The sequence below is a fragment of the Aethalodelphis obliquidens genome, unplaced genomic scaffold (genome assembly GCF_003676395.1).
Source record: "Aethalodelphis obliquidens isolate GAN/ISIS:26980383/991018 unplaced genomic scaffold, ASM367639v1 scaffold122, whole genome shotgun sequence".
In the NCBI taxonomy this organism is placed as follows: domain Eukaryota; kingdom Metazoa; phylum Chordata; class Mammalia; order Artiodactyla; family Delphinidae; genus Aethalodelphis; species Aethalodelphis obliquidens.
In genome coordinates this window covers 457,270-477,482 of record NW_020838066.1, presented here as the reverse complement: position 1 = coordinate 477,482, position 20,213 = coordinate 457,270, and the positions used below count along the sequence as shown (strand labels likewise).

General features: G+C 44.2%; 2 protein-coding genes across 6 annotated transcripts in view; one reads left to right on the top strand and one right to left on the bottom strand.

Moving 5' to 3' along the window:
* Positions 1-3,618, top strand: part of IPPK (inositol-pentakisphosphate 2-kinase) — a 50,185-nt gene extending 46,567 nt beyond the window's left edge. For all 3 annotated transcript variants that reach the window (XM_027098325.1, XM_027098324.1, XM_027098326.1), the window contains one exon: positions 899-3,618. In XM_027098325.1, coding sequence (XP_026954126.1) covers positions 899-1,124 — 226 coding nt within the window. In that variant the 3' untranslated portion in view covers positions 1,125-3,618. The remainder of the gene's footprint in view (positions 1-898) is intronic.
* Positions 2,692-20,213, bottom strand: part of CENPP (centromere protein P) — a 222,833-nt gene continuing 205,311 nt past the window's right edge. The window contains exons 6-9 of one of the 3 annotated variants that reach the window (XM_027098333.1): positions 5,343-5,422; positions 4,124-4,215; positions 3,662-3,780; positions 2,692-2,800 (exon numbers count right to left, since the gene is read on the bottom strand). In XM_027098333.1, coding sequence (XP_026954134.1) covers positions 2,729-2,800; positions 3,662-3,780; positions 4,124-4,215; positions 5,343-5,422 — 363 coding nt within the window. In that variant the 3' untranslated portion in view covers positions 2,692-2,728. Of the gene's footprint in view, positions 2,801-3,460; positions 3,781-4,123; positions 4,216-5,342; positions 5,423-20,213 lie in introns of those variants that run through there. The other 2 variants (XM_027098334.1, XR_003431075.1) reach the window with 2 other exon arrangements.

Here is a 20,213-nt window from a genome sequence, read left to right as displayed (position 1 = left end):
TGAGCTAGAGTCTAGGCCTTGATTAGGCTCATTAAATAGGAATGTTTTATCTGCCTTCCCTCTCCCAGGCAGGAGGTTTTGAAATTGGTATTTTGTTTGCTTGTTTTGTTTTTGTAATAATTTTGAAATCTAGAAGAGTAGTACACATGGAGAAACCCGGACTCCTGAGTACTTCTCTCGGGCTAAACTGAGCTCATATAATGTATCTAACCAGTCATCTGGATGTATACTATGTGTCAAGCACTCTGAGAGCTAAGTGATATATGTAGCAATCTTAGTACAAACTTCAGAATTAGCCTGAAAGTGTTTTTTAAGTACAAGTAATTGCTCATATTTCATTATAAGCATACAACTATTACAATATTTAGAAAGACCACAACTAAACCCTAAGAAACAAAACACCAAACACTGCAGATACAATTTGAGAATAAAACGTGAGACTAGATCTCTCTCTCCAAAAGTGAAAAAGTATAAAGGAGCAAGAGTTTCTCACCAGACGCTAAAGGACACGAAAAGAGAAGTCTGTCCTCAACATTTTATCCGTTTGGCTGTTGAATAGCCAGGTCTACTTTCCCCATTTTCTTAGGTTTTGTAATACTTGGCTCATGATAAAGTAACTTTCTTAGCATTCGTTTATACTACTGGGATATGGTGAATATCAATCGAGTATTCTACATAATTGCTTTTCCATCTTTCTGCACATTAACTCTCTCTTGTCTGGTGTGCTGGCGGGTATCACAGTAGGTGCCTCTTTTGCAGAAGTTTCTAGCACTAGTACATACAGTTGGCATAGACAGAGATGGAATGCATATTGATGCACAGAATGGGTGCTCTTTGTGGGTTGGGTTGAGAGGATTTGGGAGGTTTGTGTATTCTGAAATTGTTCTTTTGCTTCCAGCTCCGATCAAAGGCCCATTGTCCCTTCATCGAGATCCAGGTTTGCCTTCTCCGTGTCTGTGCTGGATCTTGACCTCAAGCCCTATGAGAGCATTCCTCATCAGTATAAACTGGATGGCAAGATAGTCAACTACTATTTAAAGACTGTACATGCCAAAGATGCCACCGTGATGTCAACTAGGTTCAAGGAAAGCGAAGATTGCACATTAGTTCTCCATAAGGTCTAACTTTTTTCCTGTAGTGGTTTTGAAACTTGAACATAGAATGTGAAGGTTGAATGATAGAGTTTCTGTTGTGTTGGGTGACTTTTGGCTGTGAATGTTTTTGCTTTTCAACCCCTGTTCAGGTGGGACTGCCTCTGGGAGACACAGAATGGAAGAGCACTAGAGACATCTTCCAGGGCAAGGAATGTTGGACGTGAGCCCAGCAGTGTGCTGTGTCCAGGAGGCCCCTCTGGGCAGTTCTCCCTTTCCACGCAGGGCTCACGTCTAATCTCTAAAAAGCCTTATAAGACCCAAGGTTTGGATCTCCTACCACCAGAATCCTAACACAGAAAACTTGAATTGTCACATATACCTTAGAGTTTGGACTTTTAAGAAAACACAGATACTACTGGAACTTTCCCAGCTGAGTTACTTGGTCACTTTTCCAATGCAAGCCATGTGTCAGCACAGGTTTAGTGGTTCCCTGCTGTGGAGAGCAATAAGTTGTTGATATGGACATCAGTTTTGAGCAGTGGACTCAGAGTCCCTGTGGAGATGCCATACCCACCACTCTGCACAGGGTCAGCAGGGAGCGTGGCACTCAGGGCAGGGGTTGACACCACTCATGCGAGCACTGACTTTTTTTTTGTGCTGAATGATTTTATCCTCTTTAACTTCAGGGGAGACAAGGTGTTCTTTCCCACCTGAAATTGCTGCTGTGGGAGCTGGAAGCAGAGCTGCAACTCTGAGCTGCTGTGCCCAGCGTGGGTGTCATGGGGTGGCTGTGCTCCTGCCAGCTCTGGGTTCCTGGCATTTTTGGGTGTTTGGGAAACCTCAGCTACTTCTGCCAGAGCCAGCATCGAGTTTTCCCTCCTTCCCCATACCTGTTCCTCCCTTGGGTTTCACTAAGATGTGTGGTGTTAGTGGCCTTGAGTGGTGCTGGACCACCTCCCCATCGGGGCTGCCCAAAGCCCTGCTTCCGCAAGACTCCTGGCTGGCACTATGAGGGTTCTTGTTGGGGTCACCAAAAGTGTGCCCAGCTGCTATGAAAACTGTTGGGAATCTTGGCTTCAGTTTTTTATTCTATGGTAGGTTGTATAGATTATTTATATCATCATTTTGAGGGACTAATGAAGGCTTATTGTAATATAATATTAGTGAAACCATGGGATTGTATGAAAATACTACACAAAAAATAAGAATATTTTGCTGATTGTAAATTTTTGTGGGGAATTTTGTGATAAATTGAGAATTATGCTTATTAGAATCAAGCCAGCTCTTCCAGAATTTATTCTCCAATTCTGTCCTATCATTTACTTCTTACTACCATTTACCACTTACTACTTAATTTTACACTCAGAGGTTCAAAAACATATTCAAATGACACACATTTCTCATTCATGTGGTGTGTTGGGGTACAGGGGCTTTGGAGATTCCACTCATAGGGATGTGCATGGAGCCGCGTTCTCATGGGCAAGTTGCAGGCTCCAGAGTGTGTGGAAGTAGGCAGCTTCCAGAGTTGTTTTGGCCTGAGGTTCCTTGTTGCTGGCCTGGGGTGAGGATGGTCTTGGCCAGGGTGTGCAGAGGACCCTGAGTGCCTGTGTGCAGAGCTCTGGAACGCCAGCTTCTCAAGGAGGTGGGCTGGGTAGCCTCCTGTTGCCTGTCCTGGCTGGTCTGGACTGTCTGAAAACCATCACCCTCTACTTGGGAGGAAGAGGTGATAGATGAGTGTCCCCTGCTAGGGGGTCTTGACCCAACCCTTTGCTCTTCTCACACTCCGCCACGGCCCCTGCTCTGAGGCTTTCATTTGATCGAAACAATGTTTTCACCCATTCTACTTTAAACTGGCAACTCAGGTCAGTGCAGCACTTAGACTCTGGGAGACTTTAATGAAAACACTGTTTCTTCTGTGCAGAGGGACCAGGGGTGCTAAGGTCCTGTGTGAAGGGACAGTGCCGTATTTGCTGTCTTACTGTGTTTTTTATGCTAACCGCTCTACTTTTTTTGTGGAAGACCAAGAAGAGTGAATGTCAGAGGACTTGCTGCTGAGAGGTGCTGCGAAAGCCTCCAAGTGCTGCTTTCCAGAGCCAGGAGGCGAGGAGGGTGGTGTGGCTCCCCAGAGGTTTCTGAGGGATGTCTAAGAGATGAGGCTGCATTGGCAAGCCCTCCAAGAGTCCCTAGGTGGTGGGTGACAGGAGGAGGGCCGACCTTTGAGATGGGCTGGGGCCACCTCTGCCCTCATATTCATACCATGGGGGGCGCACAGTGGCTCCCCACATCCCAAGGTGGGCAGCCACTCCTGTACTTCCTCAGATGTTGAGTTTACTTTTAAAAATACACTATATGTGTCACTTATTTGGTATTTTGAATTTAAATAACTATTTATTTTTTATGTCCTGACAACTTATATATAATGTGCCATAACTGCATAAACATGTTCTAGAGGTAAGGTTTCTAAGTGGAAAAGAGCAAATTTTTATATTCAATAAAATCACATGCCTCCAGGTGCAGCATCTTACTTCTACGTGTAGTTTTTCACTGTTTGGGAACTAGTTGCTTGCCTCTGTGTGAAGTGATTTAATCAGACTTTCCAGAGTGGCTTCAATGCCCAGCACGCCCAGTAGGGTTCGGAAGCTGAGAGGAGCAGTTTCTATGACTCCGTTCTTGTCCAGTTCCAGGGCTGTAAAGAAAACAAACTGGGTGAGAAACTTCACCGAGACAATGCCCTCATTCTCTGCTGGCCACACTGAATGGGAAGGCAGGACGACTGAATCATGACCTTGAACAGAGCACTTACCCAAAGGCCTGCGGCAGAGACATTGAGCGCTCAGCCTAGGAGGGCCGTGGGGGAGCAATCCCCCTTGCCTGTGCTTTTTGAGTGATTATGGACAAAAATATTTTGAAAACTGATTTAAAAAGTACATTAATGAAATTTTTGACTTTTGATTCTTGCCATATAAACCCAGATGAAATAAGTAGGTGTCTGTGTTGAGCATAGTGAGAAATCACCAGAACATCCCTACCTTGCAGCGGCACTTTGGTGAGAAGATCCAGCTTTGGCAAAACCTTCCCTTCTTCATCTATTTGTATCCTCCAAACAATTACTAGTTCAAACCTGAAAGAGGTAAGATGCATTGCTAAGTGCTCTTGAAATCAGACTAAACTGTATGCAGCACCTGCCTCTCTCTAGAGGAGAGGATGCCCACCCAGGCAGGAGTGCTGCTGTCCTCCCAACCATCCTAGGAGTTCCTGCCCTTCCCCAAGGCCGTGCTCAGACTCTCCTGATATTAAAGACTCACAGATGAAGAGAGAATATGGCCAGTGAAACATGAAAAGATGTTCAACATCATGAACAAACAGGAAAATGGGAACTAAGACCATAGTAAGATACTGTTTGTACCCACTGCATATTAGCGTGATCATACAAGTGAAGTACAGGATATAGAGCAATAAGAGCTTAAAAATTACTGGTGGGAAACATAAATTGATACACTACTTTGAAAAGAATTTGGCAGTGATAGCTGAATCTGCCCTATGACCCAGGAATTGCACTTCTAGGTATATGCCTAAGAGAAGCTTGTGTACTTGTGTGCCAGAGGACATGAACAGGAATGTTAGAAATAGTGGAAAATGATGAATAACCCAAATGCCCAAGACCTGAAGAATGCAGAAATACATATATTCACCTAATGGAGTGTAAGCACTGAATATGAATGAACTACAGCTACATGCACCATCAGAGGTGAATTTTGGAAATAATGTTGAATAAGGCAAGTTCCAGAAGCTTACATAGCTACAACACCATTTTAAGAAGCAAAACATCTTTAGGCACAGGTCACAGAAGCACATCCTGTCTATGTGCACATAAAGGTGCCCATGGTGGGTGGAGGGAGACCCAGATGAGTTCTCCCCTCACTCAGTGCTTGCTGACTCCCCACATTTCTTGAAATAAGTTGGTGAAAATAGAGCTCCACCCCTCGTGGCCTCCCCTCCTTGGCCTCCTAAGGACCCCAGCAGTGAGACTGGCACCTTTTCCTTACAGACCCCGTCTGTGTTTAGAGTCCCCACATGGTCCCCCTTGTGCTCTCCTGCCATCGGCTGCTTATCTGTTATGACTCCACAGACATATCTCAAGATGTCAGTTAGGTGGTTTACATTTGTTTTCTATTTGTAATCCTCATTTTTAACAGGAAACAACCGTCTGGGTGTTGGGGAGGGACTTGGTGGGGCCTGTGCACTCACCCTGGTCGGCTGGGGTTCCTGATGCCCATGCAGCTGGAGGAGGCCCCCTCTGAAAGGTGCACAGCCTCTGGGTACTTTTCCTGTGGGGAGAAGAAACGGTTAGAGAAATCTGTGGGGCGCAGGGACGCTGTTCCAGGTGACTGAAAAGAAGCAAGAAACCCTTTTCAGGTGTGTCTCGCATTCCCTGAAAGTCTTTAATTTTCAGGTGTGCCATTTTCTCATCCAGGCATCATGGCGTCCTGGCCATGGCCGTCCCCACTCCTGCCTTCTGTGGTCATCAGCACTGCCTGTTCTAGATCTCCACTGACACACAGCCTCCAGGATTCCACACCATCAAGTGCCCAGTGTTAACAGGTTACAGAACTCCATTCTGATTTCACTGGCTTGTCTACCCAGGGCCCCACAGCGTTTGGCCGACCTGCTTCCTTTGTCTGTGTCTTGTGACCTGGACAGCTTGAGGAGGCTGGTCAGGTATGCCGGCCAGCTGACCCACCAAGGTGATGGTGATCCTGATGACTGAAGTGAGGTGCTGTCTGCCAGGTTTCTCATTGTAAAGCAAATGTTTTTCTCTAGAGTGCTAGCATTTGGCCTTAAAAGCCTTTCAAACTGAGGCCTGTGGGCTGGTCCCCACCACAGTGGATGCTTCCACCATCTGTCCTCACACTTGCTGCCGAATGACCCTAGCCTGCATATTGGTAACTGTGGGCACTTGGCTCCTGCACAGCCCGCACGGGGCCACCTGGACTCTCCCAGTGACCTGTGTGTCTCCCCCAGGCATGGTGTCTGGCTATTCTGGATAATAGGGTTTCAGGGAGCGTGCTCTGCTAAAAGTTAGCTTCATGATGAGATCGTGTACCATTTTAGAGTCAAAAGTATCCTCTCTAAAATGGAAATGAAGTCGAATTTCACGAGTTTCTAGGCTTGCAACTCTAAAGTAGGGTTGGCTTTTCCCTCCATGTAATGTAATAGTTCTGGAAATGTCTGCTTCTATTATTTGTAGGGGGCTCTGGGAACCTCTAGTATTAGACTTGACTTGTAGATCGTTAGAATAACAAAGCTTTGCAAGAATCTGAACAGAATGTTCACAACAAATAGAGTAATGAGTGGCCCCATCTTCTCAATTCTTGGAAAAACTTATTTTTGTTTGTTCTTGTGAGAACAGATTGCGGGGTTGGGGTGATATGACAGAGACTAAAAGTAGGCTCCACAGTAAGATTCTAAGTTCTAAAAGGGTCAGCTTTTGAAAGACACATTTTCTTTCCCTCTTCTCACAGCTCCTGCTGTAGAAACGGACACCTGGACTGATGCTGAAATCACATGTAAGCCCGGCCATGTCCCAAATCCAAACCCAAACCCAGCCATCGTGGCTGCCCCAAACCTCATGGAAGGAAAGTGAGGTGCGGCTTCCTCTGAGAAATGTCTGATCTAGCAGCCAGTCAGAGAAACCCCTCCTCCTGCAAGAGAAGGGGCAGGGCTGGAACTGTGGGTGAGCAGAACTTGCCTGCTTCAGAGGATGGGGCCTTCCTGAGGATGCAGGTACTTGATGGGCTGAAGAAAATCAGCTCCTGTCAAATGAGGTCTTGTGGGGACAAAGACGTGTCATAACCTTTAAAGGGCCAGCCACATATCAGTGAGTTTGTTGCCAGCGTGTGAGGCCAGTGTTCTCAGACCCCTGTGTGAGAAAGATGCTGATGGAGCGAGAACACGTCCAAACACCAAGCCATTCTGACCAAAGGCTGGGTTGGGCCTGGTTTAAACTTAGATGATTTCTAATTTCAGCGAAATAGTTTTTATGAGAAAATGTATACCTAAGTTTTTAAAATGGAAAGACTGCTGGGTGATTTTTAAACCTCAGGCCCTTCTAAATTAATAACAGCTGTATGAGGAATGTAAAGGAGAACATGTGAATGTGGCAGTGTAACTTCCAGGCTGAGCTGGAAGCACATGGCCTGGGCCAGTTCCAGCCTGAGGCTCAAGGGCTTGGTCTGCTTCCAAGCAGACCTCACAGCCTCTCTAGGCCTTCTCCTCATGAGCAAAAGGAGGGTTTAGATTAGAAACTTTCTCTAAAAAAAATAAAATTTACTCTCTTTAGTTTTTAAAATAAAAAACCAAAAGTAGAAACACTAACGTTAGGAAGAGATCAGGCATTTAGTATGTGTTTCTGGAGACCTTTTAGGGGCTTGTGTGGAAAGTTCCTTTTTATACAAGTTAATAATATTGCCCTGTTTATCCAGCTTCATTCACTTGTCTGGTGACCTCAAATATTCAAAGCTGACAGGAAGAAAGCAACTAAAGGCTGAAGAGTAGCCCAGAGACGCAACATAAAAAGCACAGTCTAGATACCGTCAACGATAGTTAGAAATACAAAGGGTGGGTCTCGTCCACATGAGACATGTACAGGTGGCTTTGAGGGAGAAGACAGATAAGTTGTGAAATGTGATACAACTCTAAATGCAAAGTGGGCCTGAGGTCATAGCATAAGATCAGCATATTTCAATAGCGATTGAAAGTTTTACATATTACCATATTTGACATTCAGAAAAGCCAACTGAATCACCAAGAAAGGATTAAGATGATGTACTCTGATAAGGCAGCAATCTGGCCAATATATTTTAGAATATTTAACATGAAAAAATAGCTTCACACAAAAAAAGTTGACTGGAAAGTTATCAGCCTGACCTGGAAAGCACCTTAGATACTTCACATGCTGCCACTGGTGAAACTAAGGTCGAGGTCTGGTACATAAAGGGAGCAAATGGGAGGCCTGTGCTTCCCAGTGTTGTTGGGAAGGCTGGGAACAGGCTGCATGGTGCGGGTCCTTTGCACACACTGGGCCTGTCAGCCTTCCATAGGAAGCTTGTTCTAAGCGGTAGATTCAAAATGGATGTTTATTTAGCTGCTTGCCATATGCCTGGACTTTTCAGTCAAGAACTCTCCTGGTGTTTATGATAGAAAAAATGGTAGCTGTGAGAAAGTTGCCAATTTGTTATTCATCCCAGTTTTCTACCTGAGATCTACTCTGCTGTTGGAATGGCTGCTGGATGCTGGTCCAAAGGGAAGAGAATTTTAAACAGAACTTTAGAGAAAACCAGCCTTGTGTTACGGATCAGTCATACCATCCCGCTTCACCCCCCACCCCCACTTAAATGAATGGGAAACCTTGAGTCTTTAGTTTAAATGTACCCTTGAGTGTCCATAGATATACTAATTCATCTTGACTTTAATATTTTCCCAAAGATTATGTCTGTCTGATTCAGTAATTTTTTTCCCTAAATTGAGGTATAATTCACATTAACAAAATTCACTCCTTTAAAGTGTATAATTCAGTGAGTTTTGGTATATTCACAAGATTATGCAACCATCACCAGTTTCTAACTGCGGAACATTTTCATCCCCTCCTCCCCTGCCCCCGCCCCATAAAGAATCCCTGTTCCCTTTAGTTACTGTGCTGTTGGGGAAAGGTGGGCACGGGTAGGAAGATGTGGGACTCCCAACACAGGTCAGTCTGTGGAAGTGCCCATGAAGATGGCAGAGGTGGAGGCCAGGTGTGGGGCAGGGAGCACAGGCAAGGCTCAGGGAGGAGGGAGTGGTTGACTGTGGGGCTCCCTCTGTGGTGCTGGGACAAAGGTGTTGGTGGGGCCGTGAGGAATTGTGCTGGATTCTGGTGGATGAAGAAGAATCCAGGATGAGGAAGGACACAGACACAGGCTGTTCCACAAGGAGCGCTTGTTGCCAGGAGAAGCAGGGAAACAGTGGAGCTGCCAGTGAGGGATATGAGGTGCTGGAATTGGGTGTGTGCAGATGGGAATGGGTACAAAGGATGATGGCCAATCCTCAAATCATCATGGCATTGGGACAGACTTAGGTGGATGGTGGCAGAGGCAGCTGATAAAGTTAATTTGTAAATCAGGACCCATAAAATGGAAGTTACCCCTGAGGCCTGGCCCACGGCACACATCTAAAGCTAAGTCAGCCTGCATATCTGCACAACACCTAACCCCAATCACAGTCCTCCAATTCAGCTTTAATGAGCTCACTACACCCTAGAAAATGGGATCTCCTAGCCAATCCTGCCTTGTTTTTGTGTGGGCTCTTTAACAAGGCTATAAAACTCCCGTGGGAACAGTGTTCCCCTGCTTGTGAGGCCCTGGACTTCCCCAATTCATGGATTTTTTCATTTGAATAAAACACATCAAACTTGTTACTAAATTGTATTGCTTTTGTCACTTGACACAGTACACAGACTCCAAGTTGCTGGGTGTAGGAAAAGGAGGGAGAGCCCATCTGCCTGTAGGCCTGGGTTGGGGCATCACCTGTAGCAGCTCTAGGCTGGGGGCCTGTGCAGCTCTGGGAGGGTGTGCGGCCAGAGTCAAGATAGGCATCCACACTGTGCCCCACACCCAAAAATCCTGAGACAACTGTTCCAGTTGTTCCCAACATCAGAAGGCTTAGAAATGCCTACAACATCTGCACTTAGAAGACAATGTGCTCTTATTTTAAAGATGAAGCTAACAAACGTTAAGTGGTTCCTCTGTGCCAGTCACAGTTTCTTTTTTTTTTAAACATCTTTATTGGAGTATAGTTCCTTTACAATGGTGTGTTAGTTTCTGCTTTATAACAAAGTGAATCACCTATATGTATACATATATCCCCATATCCCCTCCCTCTTGTGTCTCCCTCCCACCCTCCCTATCCCACCCCTCTAAGTGGTCACAAAGCACTGAGCTGATCTCCCTGTGCTATGCAGCTGCTTCCCACTAGCAATCTATTTTACATTTGGTAGTATATATATGTCCATGCCACTCTCTCACTTTGTCACAGCTTACCCTTCCCCCTCCCTGTGTCCTCAAGTCCATTCTCTATGTTTGCGTCTTTATTCCTGTCCAGGTGCAGTTTCTTTACACACATTTTACATCTATATAATCACAGATGTCACATATGATGTTATGGAGTGAACAAGTGTACCATTTTGGGGCCTCTGAGGCCATTCTGCCCGGGTGGGACCCTCTGTTATCTCCCTGCAGGCTCACTCACAACCATTACACCCACAGTCAGTCGTCCGTTTCTAGAGCGAGCAGTAGATAAGATACCCATCACCCCTGGACACTCAGTGGGCATTTCCCCAAATGGGGCCATCTTCCTGCTTTACCAAAACATAACATTCCAACCAGAAAATTTCAGATGTCCCCAGCTCCCCTCTGTGCCCATCACAGCCCCTGCCCCCACCCCCAGTCTCCAGTCGGTCCCTGCTTCAAGTCTTGGGGGTTTGGAGAGTGAGACCTCTTGGGCTGCAGATGGGCCTCAGCCCAGGTCTGACGTCGCCTCATGATGCTACATCAGGAGTGCCACAGAAATGCTGCTGTGCTTTTGGGGTGACCCAAAAGTCACCCTTTTCCCTCTGTAACTGGTATTTTCCAAGGGGACATCATGAGACCAGGCCACTGTCTGGCTCCTCAGTCAGATGTCCACTCACCAGCCTGGGCCTGCTGCTGCCTCACAGCTGAGTCAACCACATGAGGGTTGCCAAAGGGTGACAGTCTGTCTCCATCATTCCTTCCACATTGACGAGAAGATTTCCACCAGAAGAACGAGCTTTTACTTCTCCCTTATTTATTTATTTTGTCAGTATTGACCCTAATTTATTCAACAGGTATCAGTGTTTCTCCAAGGAGCTAAGACCTGGGCTTATTGCTCCCGGGGCTTCAGTGCATCCAGGCCCTCTCAGGGGAAACAGCTTGGTAAGACAGGTTGGTGTGACACACGCACGCACCATAGCCCCTTCAGAATCCTTCTGCACATGCATATTAACAAGCAGGCGATCACCCCAACACCTCGGTCCACCCCTCAGAATTCTCTAGCCTTCTTTCTTCTGTGGCTCTAAAATCACTCTATTCCCAGGAAGGAATAAAGTTTACACGTATAATCCTTCTACAACTTCCCTGTTTAGAATGGAAAGGGGAAGGTTAGACAAGCAAAATCAGTCATATATACAGCCAAGAAACATACACCATGCAATCAATCTGAAGGCAAGTGTACCCTTAAAAGATCAACCCCCATTAAGATTACTAGACAGTAAACATCACTTCAGGTGGGGATACATGTCCAAACAGTAGTTCTGTTTTTAAGATTGTTTATTTCATTCTAAGCTAATTGGGTAGCAATTGTATGCTTTTAAATGTAGTCTGTTCCCTCCTAGACTGATAATTAAAAAGGCAAGCCAAGTTGGTTTCTTTTAAAATAGTCAGAAATGATAATTAAGAAGCTGAACACACACACACATATAAACATAATCAATGCTAGAAACTCTTTAGAGGTAATTTCACAACTTTCTCATCATAAAGTTTTTAATATGTAATTATGCAAGCAAAATAATGAAATGCAAGCAGATGATGAAAGTAATATTCCAGATATTCACTGGCAATTTTATCATTACTAAGGTTGAAACTCTCATTATTTCATAAATCTCAAAGTAATGTCCAAAGCATTGAAACTGATTATAATTTAAAGTAACTATGGTCTAATTAAAATTTTTTCATTGAATCACAGACTTTTTGAGTTTTTAAGGTGTTCAGTTTCTTTTTCAAAAGACAAATTACACACCCATACTGCCACACACAATTTATCGATCTCTTAACATTTGCAGGCCCTATGCACTTGACGTGCATTAGCTCATCAAATGTTCACAGCAGTCATATGAAACCATTGGTATAATGCCCATTTAAATGAAACTGAGGGGACTTCCCTGGTGGCACAGTGGTTAAGAATCCGCTTGCCAATGCAGGGGACACGGGTTCAAGCCCTGGTCAGGGAAGATCCCACATGCCGCGGAGCAACTAAGCCCGTGCGAAACAACTACTGAGCCTGCGCTCTAGAGCCCGCGAGCCACAACTACTGAGGTCTGCATGCCTAAAGCCCGTGCTCCCCAACAAGAGAAGCCACTATGCAATGAGAAGCCCGCGCACCGCAACGGAGAGTAGCCCCCACTCACTGCAACTAGAGAAAGCCTGCGCGCAGCAACGAAGACCCAACGCAGCCAAAAAAAATAAGTAAATAAATAAATTTAAACAAATAAATAAATAAATGGAACTGAAGCTTGAAAAATTAAGATACTTGCTCAAGATTGCACAACTAGTAAACTGATTCAAACCTAAGGAAATAGGTTTCCAAAACCTGAGCTCATAAAAATTCTACCATTTAACATTTCTAAATTCAAATATAGTTGTAATACACAGGTCAAGTGTGATTACAATCAACTTGTAACAGAATTCATGCTGGCAACTGATTTTAATGGTAGCAACAGAAACATTTTTGTTGGGAAACATAATAGCCCCTACAGGTTTGTTCATATATTCCATGTGGTATAAGACTTAAGTCCCCAACAGTAAAGGGCTCCTGATCTAGTGAAAGCAACTTGTTGTGTCTATTTTTTTTGAGGGGTAGGAGGGGGTGGCCCACACCATGTGGCTTGTGGATCTCAGTTCCCCAGCTAGGGACTGAACCCCGGCCACAGCAGTAAAAGCCCGGAATCCTAACCACTAGGCCACCAGCGAACACCCCTGTGCTTATTTTTATTAGAAGTCCACAGTTTTCTCTCCAGAGGAGTCAGGTTGCAGAGTCCAGGCCCTTTCTGGAGGTTCCTAGCTTTTTCACATAGGCCTTCTGTCAGGGTGAGGACGGACTGACTCTCATATAGACTTTCTACTAATTCTTCTCCTATCCATAGTCCCTCTATCAGAGCTTCCACAGAACAAATCAACTTCCTTCAAGGGTTAGGTCGCAGCTTTCTCTGGTTCTCATCAAACAACACACTGTTATCCTGCTTCCTGTTATCAGCTTACTGCTGCCTTCCTCTGGCCTATTCTTCATCCTTGTGCAGTATGTCTTTTAAAACTCTCTACTGTCATTTCAGAAGGGTTTTAGCAGGGTGCCCAACAAAGGCAGTGTGTTTCAATTGTCCATTTTTGAGGCCTTTCATGTTTATATTTTCAATTTTCCCTCATACTTGATGAATAGTTTGGGTATAGAATTTAAGGTTTAAATAATATTTAAATTACATTTTATATATAGAGCTAATGATATATGTCCAAACTTGTATTCTAGAGTCCTATGTTAAAATGCCTTCAGTTTTTAAAAATGGGAAGAAAATATATGAACCATTGTCAACTCATGTCCGTAGAAACAGAGGAACCCCCCCCAAACCAGGACAAAATAAAATAGGGCACAAATAATTTATGTAAATAAAATTTTAAATGGTTGAAATTTTTGGGGCTTCCCTGGTGGCTCAGTTGTTAAGAATCCGCCTGCCAATGCAGGGGACACGGGTTTGAGCCCTGGTCTGGGAAGATCCTACATGCCACGGAGCAACTAAGCCTGTGCGCCACATCTACTCAGCCTGCGCTCTAGAGCCCGTGAGTCACAACTACTGAGCTGGCGTGCCAAAACTACTGAAGCCCACTCACCTAGAGCCCGTGCTCCGCAACAAGAGAAGCCACCACAATGAGAAGCCCGTGCACCGCAACGAAGAGTAGCCCCCGCTCGCCACAACTAGAGAAAGCCCACGCACAGCAACGAAGACCCAACGCAGCCATAAATAAATAAATAAATGGTTGAAATTTTGTATTACATCAAATCCTGCTGGTTTAAAGAAAAATAAAATAAAATGAATATTAGGCATGAGAATTAAAATGTGAGAGGGAAAACAAACCTTGGTAAAATAGTCCAAAGGACGCTAATAATTTATTCTATTTGCACAATACTTCTAACTTTGCCAGGTCTTTACATATTTAATCACAGGATGACTTTATGAGGCAGGAATATAAAATTATGTTCATTTTAAAAATAAGAAAAAAAAAAGGCTCAGAGACTTGCAAGGCTGCTCCAATGACCCCAAGCCCAAAGTAAAGAAGCCAAGCTGAGCTGGCCTCCTGACCCCAATGCCTTTCTCGAAGCAAATTTCAGGTGACCCACTAAATTAGGAAATTTAGAAAATTTAGAAAATTCTAGGAAATTAGAATCTGTCCTTTGGCTATTTTATCTTTAAAAAAAAAAGCTTGACTTTGTTGGCCCACATCCTCTGTTTCCATTTTCTCTTATTGCTGGGCGCATAATCCACCTTGGACAGTTGTGCAAGCCTCTGGGGTCCTGGGGCCCGAGTTCCCCTCCAGTCCATCAACACGATGTCTCTCTATTCCCAAATAAAGCTAAAGTTTGTGCAGGTCTTTTCCATTTCTTTGGTCAGCCTCAGCCTCTGGTATCAGCTCAGTGCTGATCAGAGTGAGGGAGGTCAGAGTGAATTCACCCTAAAACCAATAAGGCTTATAGGCTTCAGGGACCAACACCCCCCTCCTCATACATGGGCTCCTTTCAAGACCCTCTACTGAATTTTTATTTTAAAAACAAACTTTAAAAAAAGAGTTTTAGACTGACAGAAAAATTGGGAAGATAGTACAGAGTTCCTATATCATTAACATCTAATATTGGTGTGGTATATTTGTTACAATTAATGAACCAATCTTGGGACATCACTTTTATAACTAAAGTCTACACTTTATTCAGCTATCTTAGTTTTTACTTAATGTCCTTTTTCTCTTTCAGGATTCCCACCCAGGATCCCACATGACATTTGTGAGAGAGAGAGGAAAATTCACCTAGATTCTTACTCTATACACCTCCTTATGTCCTGCCATGGGTGTAAGTATTTTGCTTATTATTATTATTGTTTTTAATAAGGGGCTCCCATTTTTCCCTTAAATACTCAAGAGAAAACGCATAGTTGTTTTTGGGGTCTTAGAATAACACACGTCTTGTCATCTGGCCACAAATGATATAAGCATCCCCTTCAGGACTGGGCAGTAGGAAGGGGCCAGCTGATCCTGGGCTTGACTTGAGACTCAAAACAGGTAACAGGAGAGTAGCAAACATGGAAAATGCTTTCATGTATGCATTTCTCTACAGACCATCCATGAACTGGCAAAACGCATTCTGTAACAGTTCAAATTTTCAGCATGGAATATCTCTTAAATTGATTGAGGGCAGAAGGATTTTTTTTGCTGCCTTGTCCTGAAACTGCTTTATTCTCCTAGAGGAGCTCTTTATTTATTAGTTTTTTAAATGTTTGTTTATTTATTTAGGCTGCTCCGGTCTTAGTTGCGGCATGCGAACTCTTAGTTGTGGCATGCACATGGGATCTAGTTTCCTGACCAGGGGTCAAACCCGGGCCCCCTGGACCACCAGGGAAGTCCCTAGAGGGCCTCTTAAGTAAAAGTATTTCAAGTTCATCCTCTCATACATCATGAGGCCTACACACATGATGAACTTGGATTGACTAATTCATTCACTCAGAATGATTTGCAGAGTGTCTACTGTGTGGAGCTATTGTGGACTGTAGACCCGTTTTTCTTTGCCTGGCAAGCTTTCTTATTACCCCTCCTCTGGTAACAGACCTGTCCCTGTTCACAGGATTGGCTCAGGTCATCACAGACTGTCAGCTTCTCACAAACAGCATATGATGTGTCCTGGGCCAACTGACAGGTAGATGCTGGGAGGACAAAATCTTTTCCTACAGGGGTTGCTCAGCAGACAGCCTCTTCCAGGTTGTATGAGGCCCGTGTGTTGTCCAGAGAACCAGCAGAGAACCGTGCAGAGATGAGGGCCTCACAATGGCAGGGAAAATCCTCTTATCTTGGTGTGATCCCCAAACGCAGGCAACCTTTCTTTGATTGTCTGAACTACTCCAGCCCTCTACTACTACTGGAGTGACTAACTTTCCCTTTTTAAAAAAATATTTATTTATTTTTGGCTGTGTTGGGTCTTTGCTGCTGCATGCGGGCTTTCTCTAGTTGCGGCGAGTAGGGGCTACTCTTTGTTGTGGTGCGTGGGCTTCTCGTTGTGGTGTCTTCTCTTGTTGCAGAGCACGGGCTCTAGGCACGTGGGCTTCAGTAGCTGTGGCACGCCAGCCCAGTAGTTGTGGCTCACGGGCTCTAAAGCACAGGCTCAGTAGTTGTGGTGCACAGGCTTAGTTGCTCCGCGGCATGTGGGATCTTCCCGGGCTAGGGCTCCAACCTGTGTCCCCTGCATTGGCAGGCGGATTCTTAACCACTGCACCACCAGGGAAGTCCCTAAATTTCCTTTTTTGCTAAGCCAATGTGAGTTAAGATTCTGTCCCATCCTCTGTCACTTGCATTGAAAGAGCTCTAATAAAAACCACGGGCACTTTGTTAAATGCTGGGTATGGCCTGAACAAAATAACACTGAGCATCAGGAAAGTACAAATAAAAACCACACACCTGAATGGCTACAAACAACTGACAAAAGCGGTGTTGAAACTGAATTGAGCAACTGGAACCCTCACACCCTGCTGGTGAGAGTATAAATGGGCACAGTTACTTTGAAAAACTGTTTGGCAACACCTCAAAGCTGAACATACATCTACCCTAAGATTCAGCAACTCTACCCAACATAAACATGTACATGTGTCACCAAAAGACATGCACACAGCAGCACTATTTACAATTGCCAGGACCTGGAAGGGCCCAGGAACAGAATACTGGGTGAATGCTTTGTGGCTTACCCACAGGACGGAAGGCTACATGGCAACAAGGGGAATGATCACCAGTTATACTCCACATGGACGGACCTCATATGGACACCGTATGCAGTGACAGGTGCCAACCCCATCTTGTGGAGTCCTGTGGCAGGTAGGTGGGCCCTGGCCCTGGCGGTGTGGAAGAAATGACAGAAGGGAGCACAGGGGCTCTGGGGGCTGCTCTTTGCTCTGCTTCCTCTTCTGGCCAGTGGTTCTATGATTTTTTTTTTTTTTTTTTTGCTGTACGCGGGCCTCTCACTGTTGTGGCCTCTCCCGTTGCGGAGCACAGGCTCCAGACGCGCAGGCTCAGCAGCCATGGCTCACGGGCCCAGCCTCTCCGCGGCATGTGGGATCTTCCCGGACCGGGGCACGAACCCGTGTCCCCTGCATCGGCAGGTGGACTCTCAACCACTGCGCCACCAGGGAAGCCCGGTTCTATGATTTTGAAAGAAATTATCCAACTGTATATTTATGATGTGTGCCCTTTTCTGTGTCTATATATTTCAACAAAAAGTTAAAATACAAAAGACAGCATCCCTGAGCCCATGAAGCATACGATCTAGTGGAGAAGACAGACATTAAACAAGTAAATACACGAATGCCTCCCCTCTGCCACTGCCATCCAGCGTGGAGAATGCTTTGTTCTTTTCTTCATCTGGAAGCTCTGTTGCCATCAAGATTACTTTGCTGTCTCTTTTGCGTCTTTTCCAACTCTGTCATGTCTGTCCTGAAGAGCAGTGACCATAAGTGCATGAAATATTGTGTACAGATGTTCCAGGATTTGGGACAAAGAACATAAAATCTATTTTCTTTTACCTGATCTTCCTAAGTTAAGACTAGCAATCTGCAAGCCTTTCTTTTTTTTTTTTTGCGGTACGCAGACCTCTCACTGCTGTGGCCTCTCCTGTTGCGGAGCACAGGCTCCGGACGCGCAGGCTCAGCGGCCATGGCTCACGGGCCCAGCCGCTCCGCGGCATGTGGGATCTTCCCAGACCGGGGCATGAACCCATGTCCCCTGCATCGGCAGGCGGACTCTCAACCACTGCGCCACCAGGGAAGCCCCCCTTTCTTGATGTAGAAGTATCTGAAATATTGTTTTGGGAAGCAGTCAGTATGCCTTTTCTTGGGTCACAATTAATAGCCAAGGGCACATCTTTTTGTTTTTTTTTGGTTGCTGCGCAGCATGTGGGACCTTAGTTCCCTGACCAGGGATTGAGCCCGCGCCCCCTGCAGTGGAAGCTCGGAGTCTTAACCACTGGACCACCGGGGAAGTCCCCAAGGGCAGGTCTTTTGATAAGTATTTTCTGGATTTTTTTTTTTCTTGAAGGTCTTATCTTATGCACAGTAAACTTTTATTACTCGTATGTGTGCTCTGGATAATGTTTTCAGTGCATTCCCACCCTCTGGGTATTTCAATGTGTGGAAATGCTTAAAGTTGTCTGAAAATATGGAGATCTTACTGTTGACTCCCTCTTGGGTCATTTACACAGAAGTGCAATTGTTTAACACTTCTCTGTTCTGAAAATATGGTCACATGATTTTGTTCAACTGGAATTAGTTGAATCACATTTGAAATAAAGAAGGGCCAAAAGCTGCAGCTTAGAAATTTTTGTTACATGAAAATTTTACTTGTAAAGACATTTGTTTGAACGTTTATAAGCTTTCTACTTATCTTTCCTAATCTCCTTCTATTAAAGTTCAGCTAACTTGTACATTTAAATAATATTTGAAGAAACATACTAATTTCCAGAGGCTGAGGCTGACCAAAGAAATGGAAAAGGCCTGCACAAACTCTGGCTTTATTTGGGAATAGAGAGACATCATGTTGATGGACTGGAGGGGAACTCGGGCCCCAGGACCCCAGAGGCTTGCACAACTGTCCAATGTGTATTATGCGCCCAGCAATAAGAGAAAATGGAAACAGAGGATGTGGGCCAACGAAGTCAAGCTTTTTTTTTTAAAGATAAAATAGCCAAAGGACAGATTCTAATTTCCTAAAGGTCATACTTTAGCCTCAGACAAACACATATTCCATGCTGTTTTAAATATCAAAAGCTGTAAGCAGAGCATTTACACATTTGTAACAGAAAGAGGGTTCTTTATTTACAAGTGCCATAAGCACTAAATACTAACCAGATGTAGTTTACTGCCTCTTATAAAGAAGAAAACATACAGAGACGAAACCAAAGTTTGAGCTTGAAAAAAATCTTAAAACAAGTGGTTAACAATTTGTTATACTAACAGAACTAGAGAATTTGAAAGCCCTTTGCTGAAGCATGCCTCCACTGACACGCTATTAGTGAACTTGCTTAAGCAGGGCCCTCTTGTTTCTTCCAAGAGCACTTGCAAATATATGGGCTTTTCTGCCCACACCTTTGTATGTGAAAGTGATGGTGTTCTGGTAGGATGTTCCTAAATGACTGGCCTGAAGACCCTGACTTATGCAAACATGGTTATGAATGTCTGAAATCATTTAATTAATTACAAGAGGAAGGTGATTACCTCAAGCATGCTTTTCCGAAGTAACCAATCTTCAAGTTCTTGAGGCAAAAAATATAATCAGCCTTTTCTTTCGGGGGGTGGGGTGGGCAGTGATGGTGATACTGTGCAGTTCGTGTTTATCAGAAAAATACACTATTTTAAACATGTTAAAAACACTGTAATCAAAGATTGGATAAAGACTAATAGAATCAGGAAATGTGAACATATGGTTATTTTCAGTTTAAATTACAACTAGACTTTGTAAGATAAGGTAGTTTAGAAAGGCATTCAACAACAATTTGAACTATCATAAATAGCTTGAAGTAAAATAGTTCAGTGTGAAAAACAGATCTGCAGGATGCTTAGTTTGAAATATACCTTAAAACCATACAAAACCACTTCAGATCCACTAGAGTACCTATTATAAAAAAGACAGACAGTGGCAAGTGTTGGTGAGAATGGGGAAAGTGGAAACCTCAGGCATTGTTGGTGAGATGTAAAATGGCACAGCCACTTTGTAAAACAGTTTGACAGTTCCCTTTTTCCTCTTTTTAAAATGTCCTTTATAAATTCTGAGATGATATATTCACGTACAAAGTAAAGTTATAATTGTTCCTTTAAACGCAGTCCCTCTTTTCACACAGAATCCTGTCATTCAAATCTTTCTGCACTGGGACAAACAACTGAGGATATCTGACAAGGTAATAACATTCTTCTCTTTAAATATAGCATCTATTTCATTCTCTCTGTCTGGAACTCTTATTAGATTACACTGAACCACCTAATTCCATGCTTTTTAACTGAAC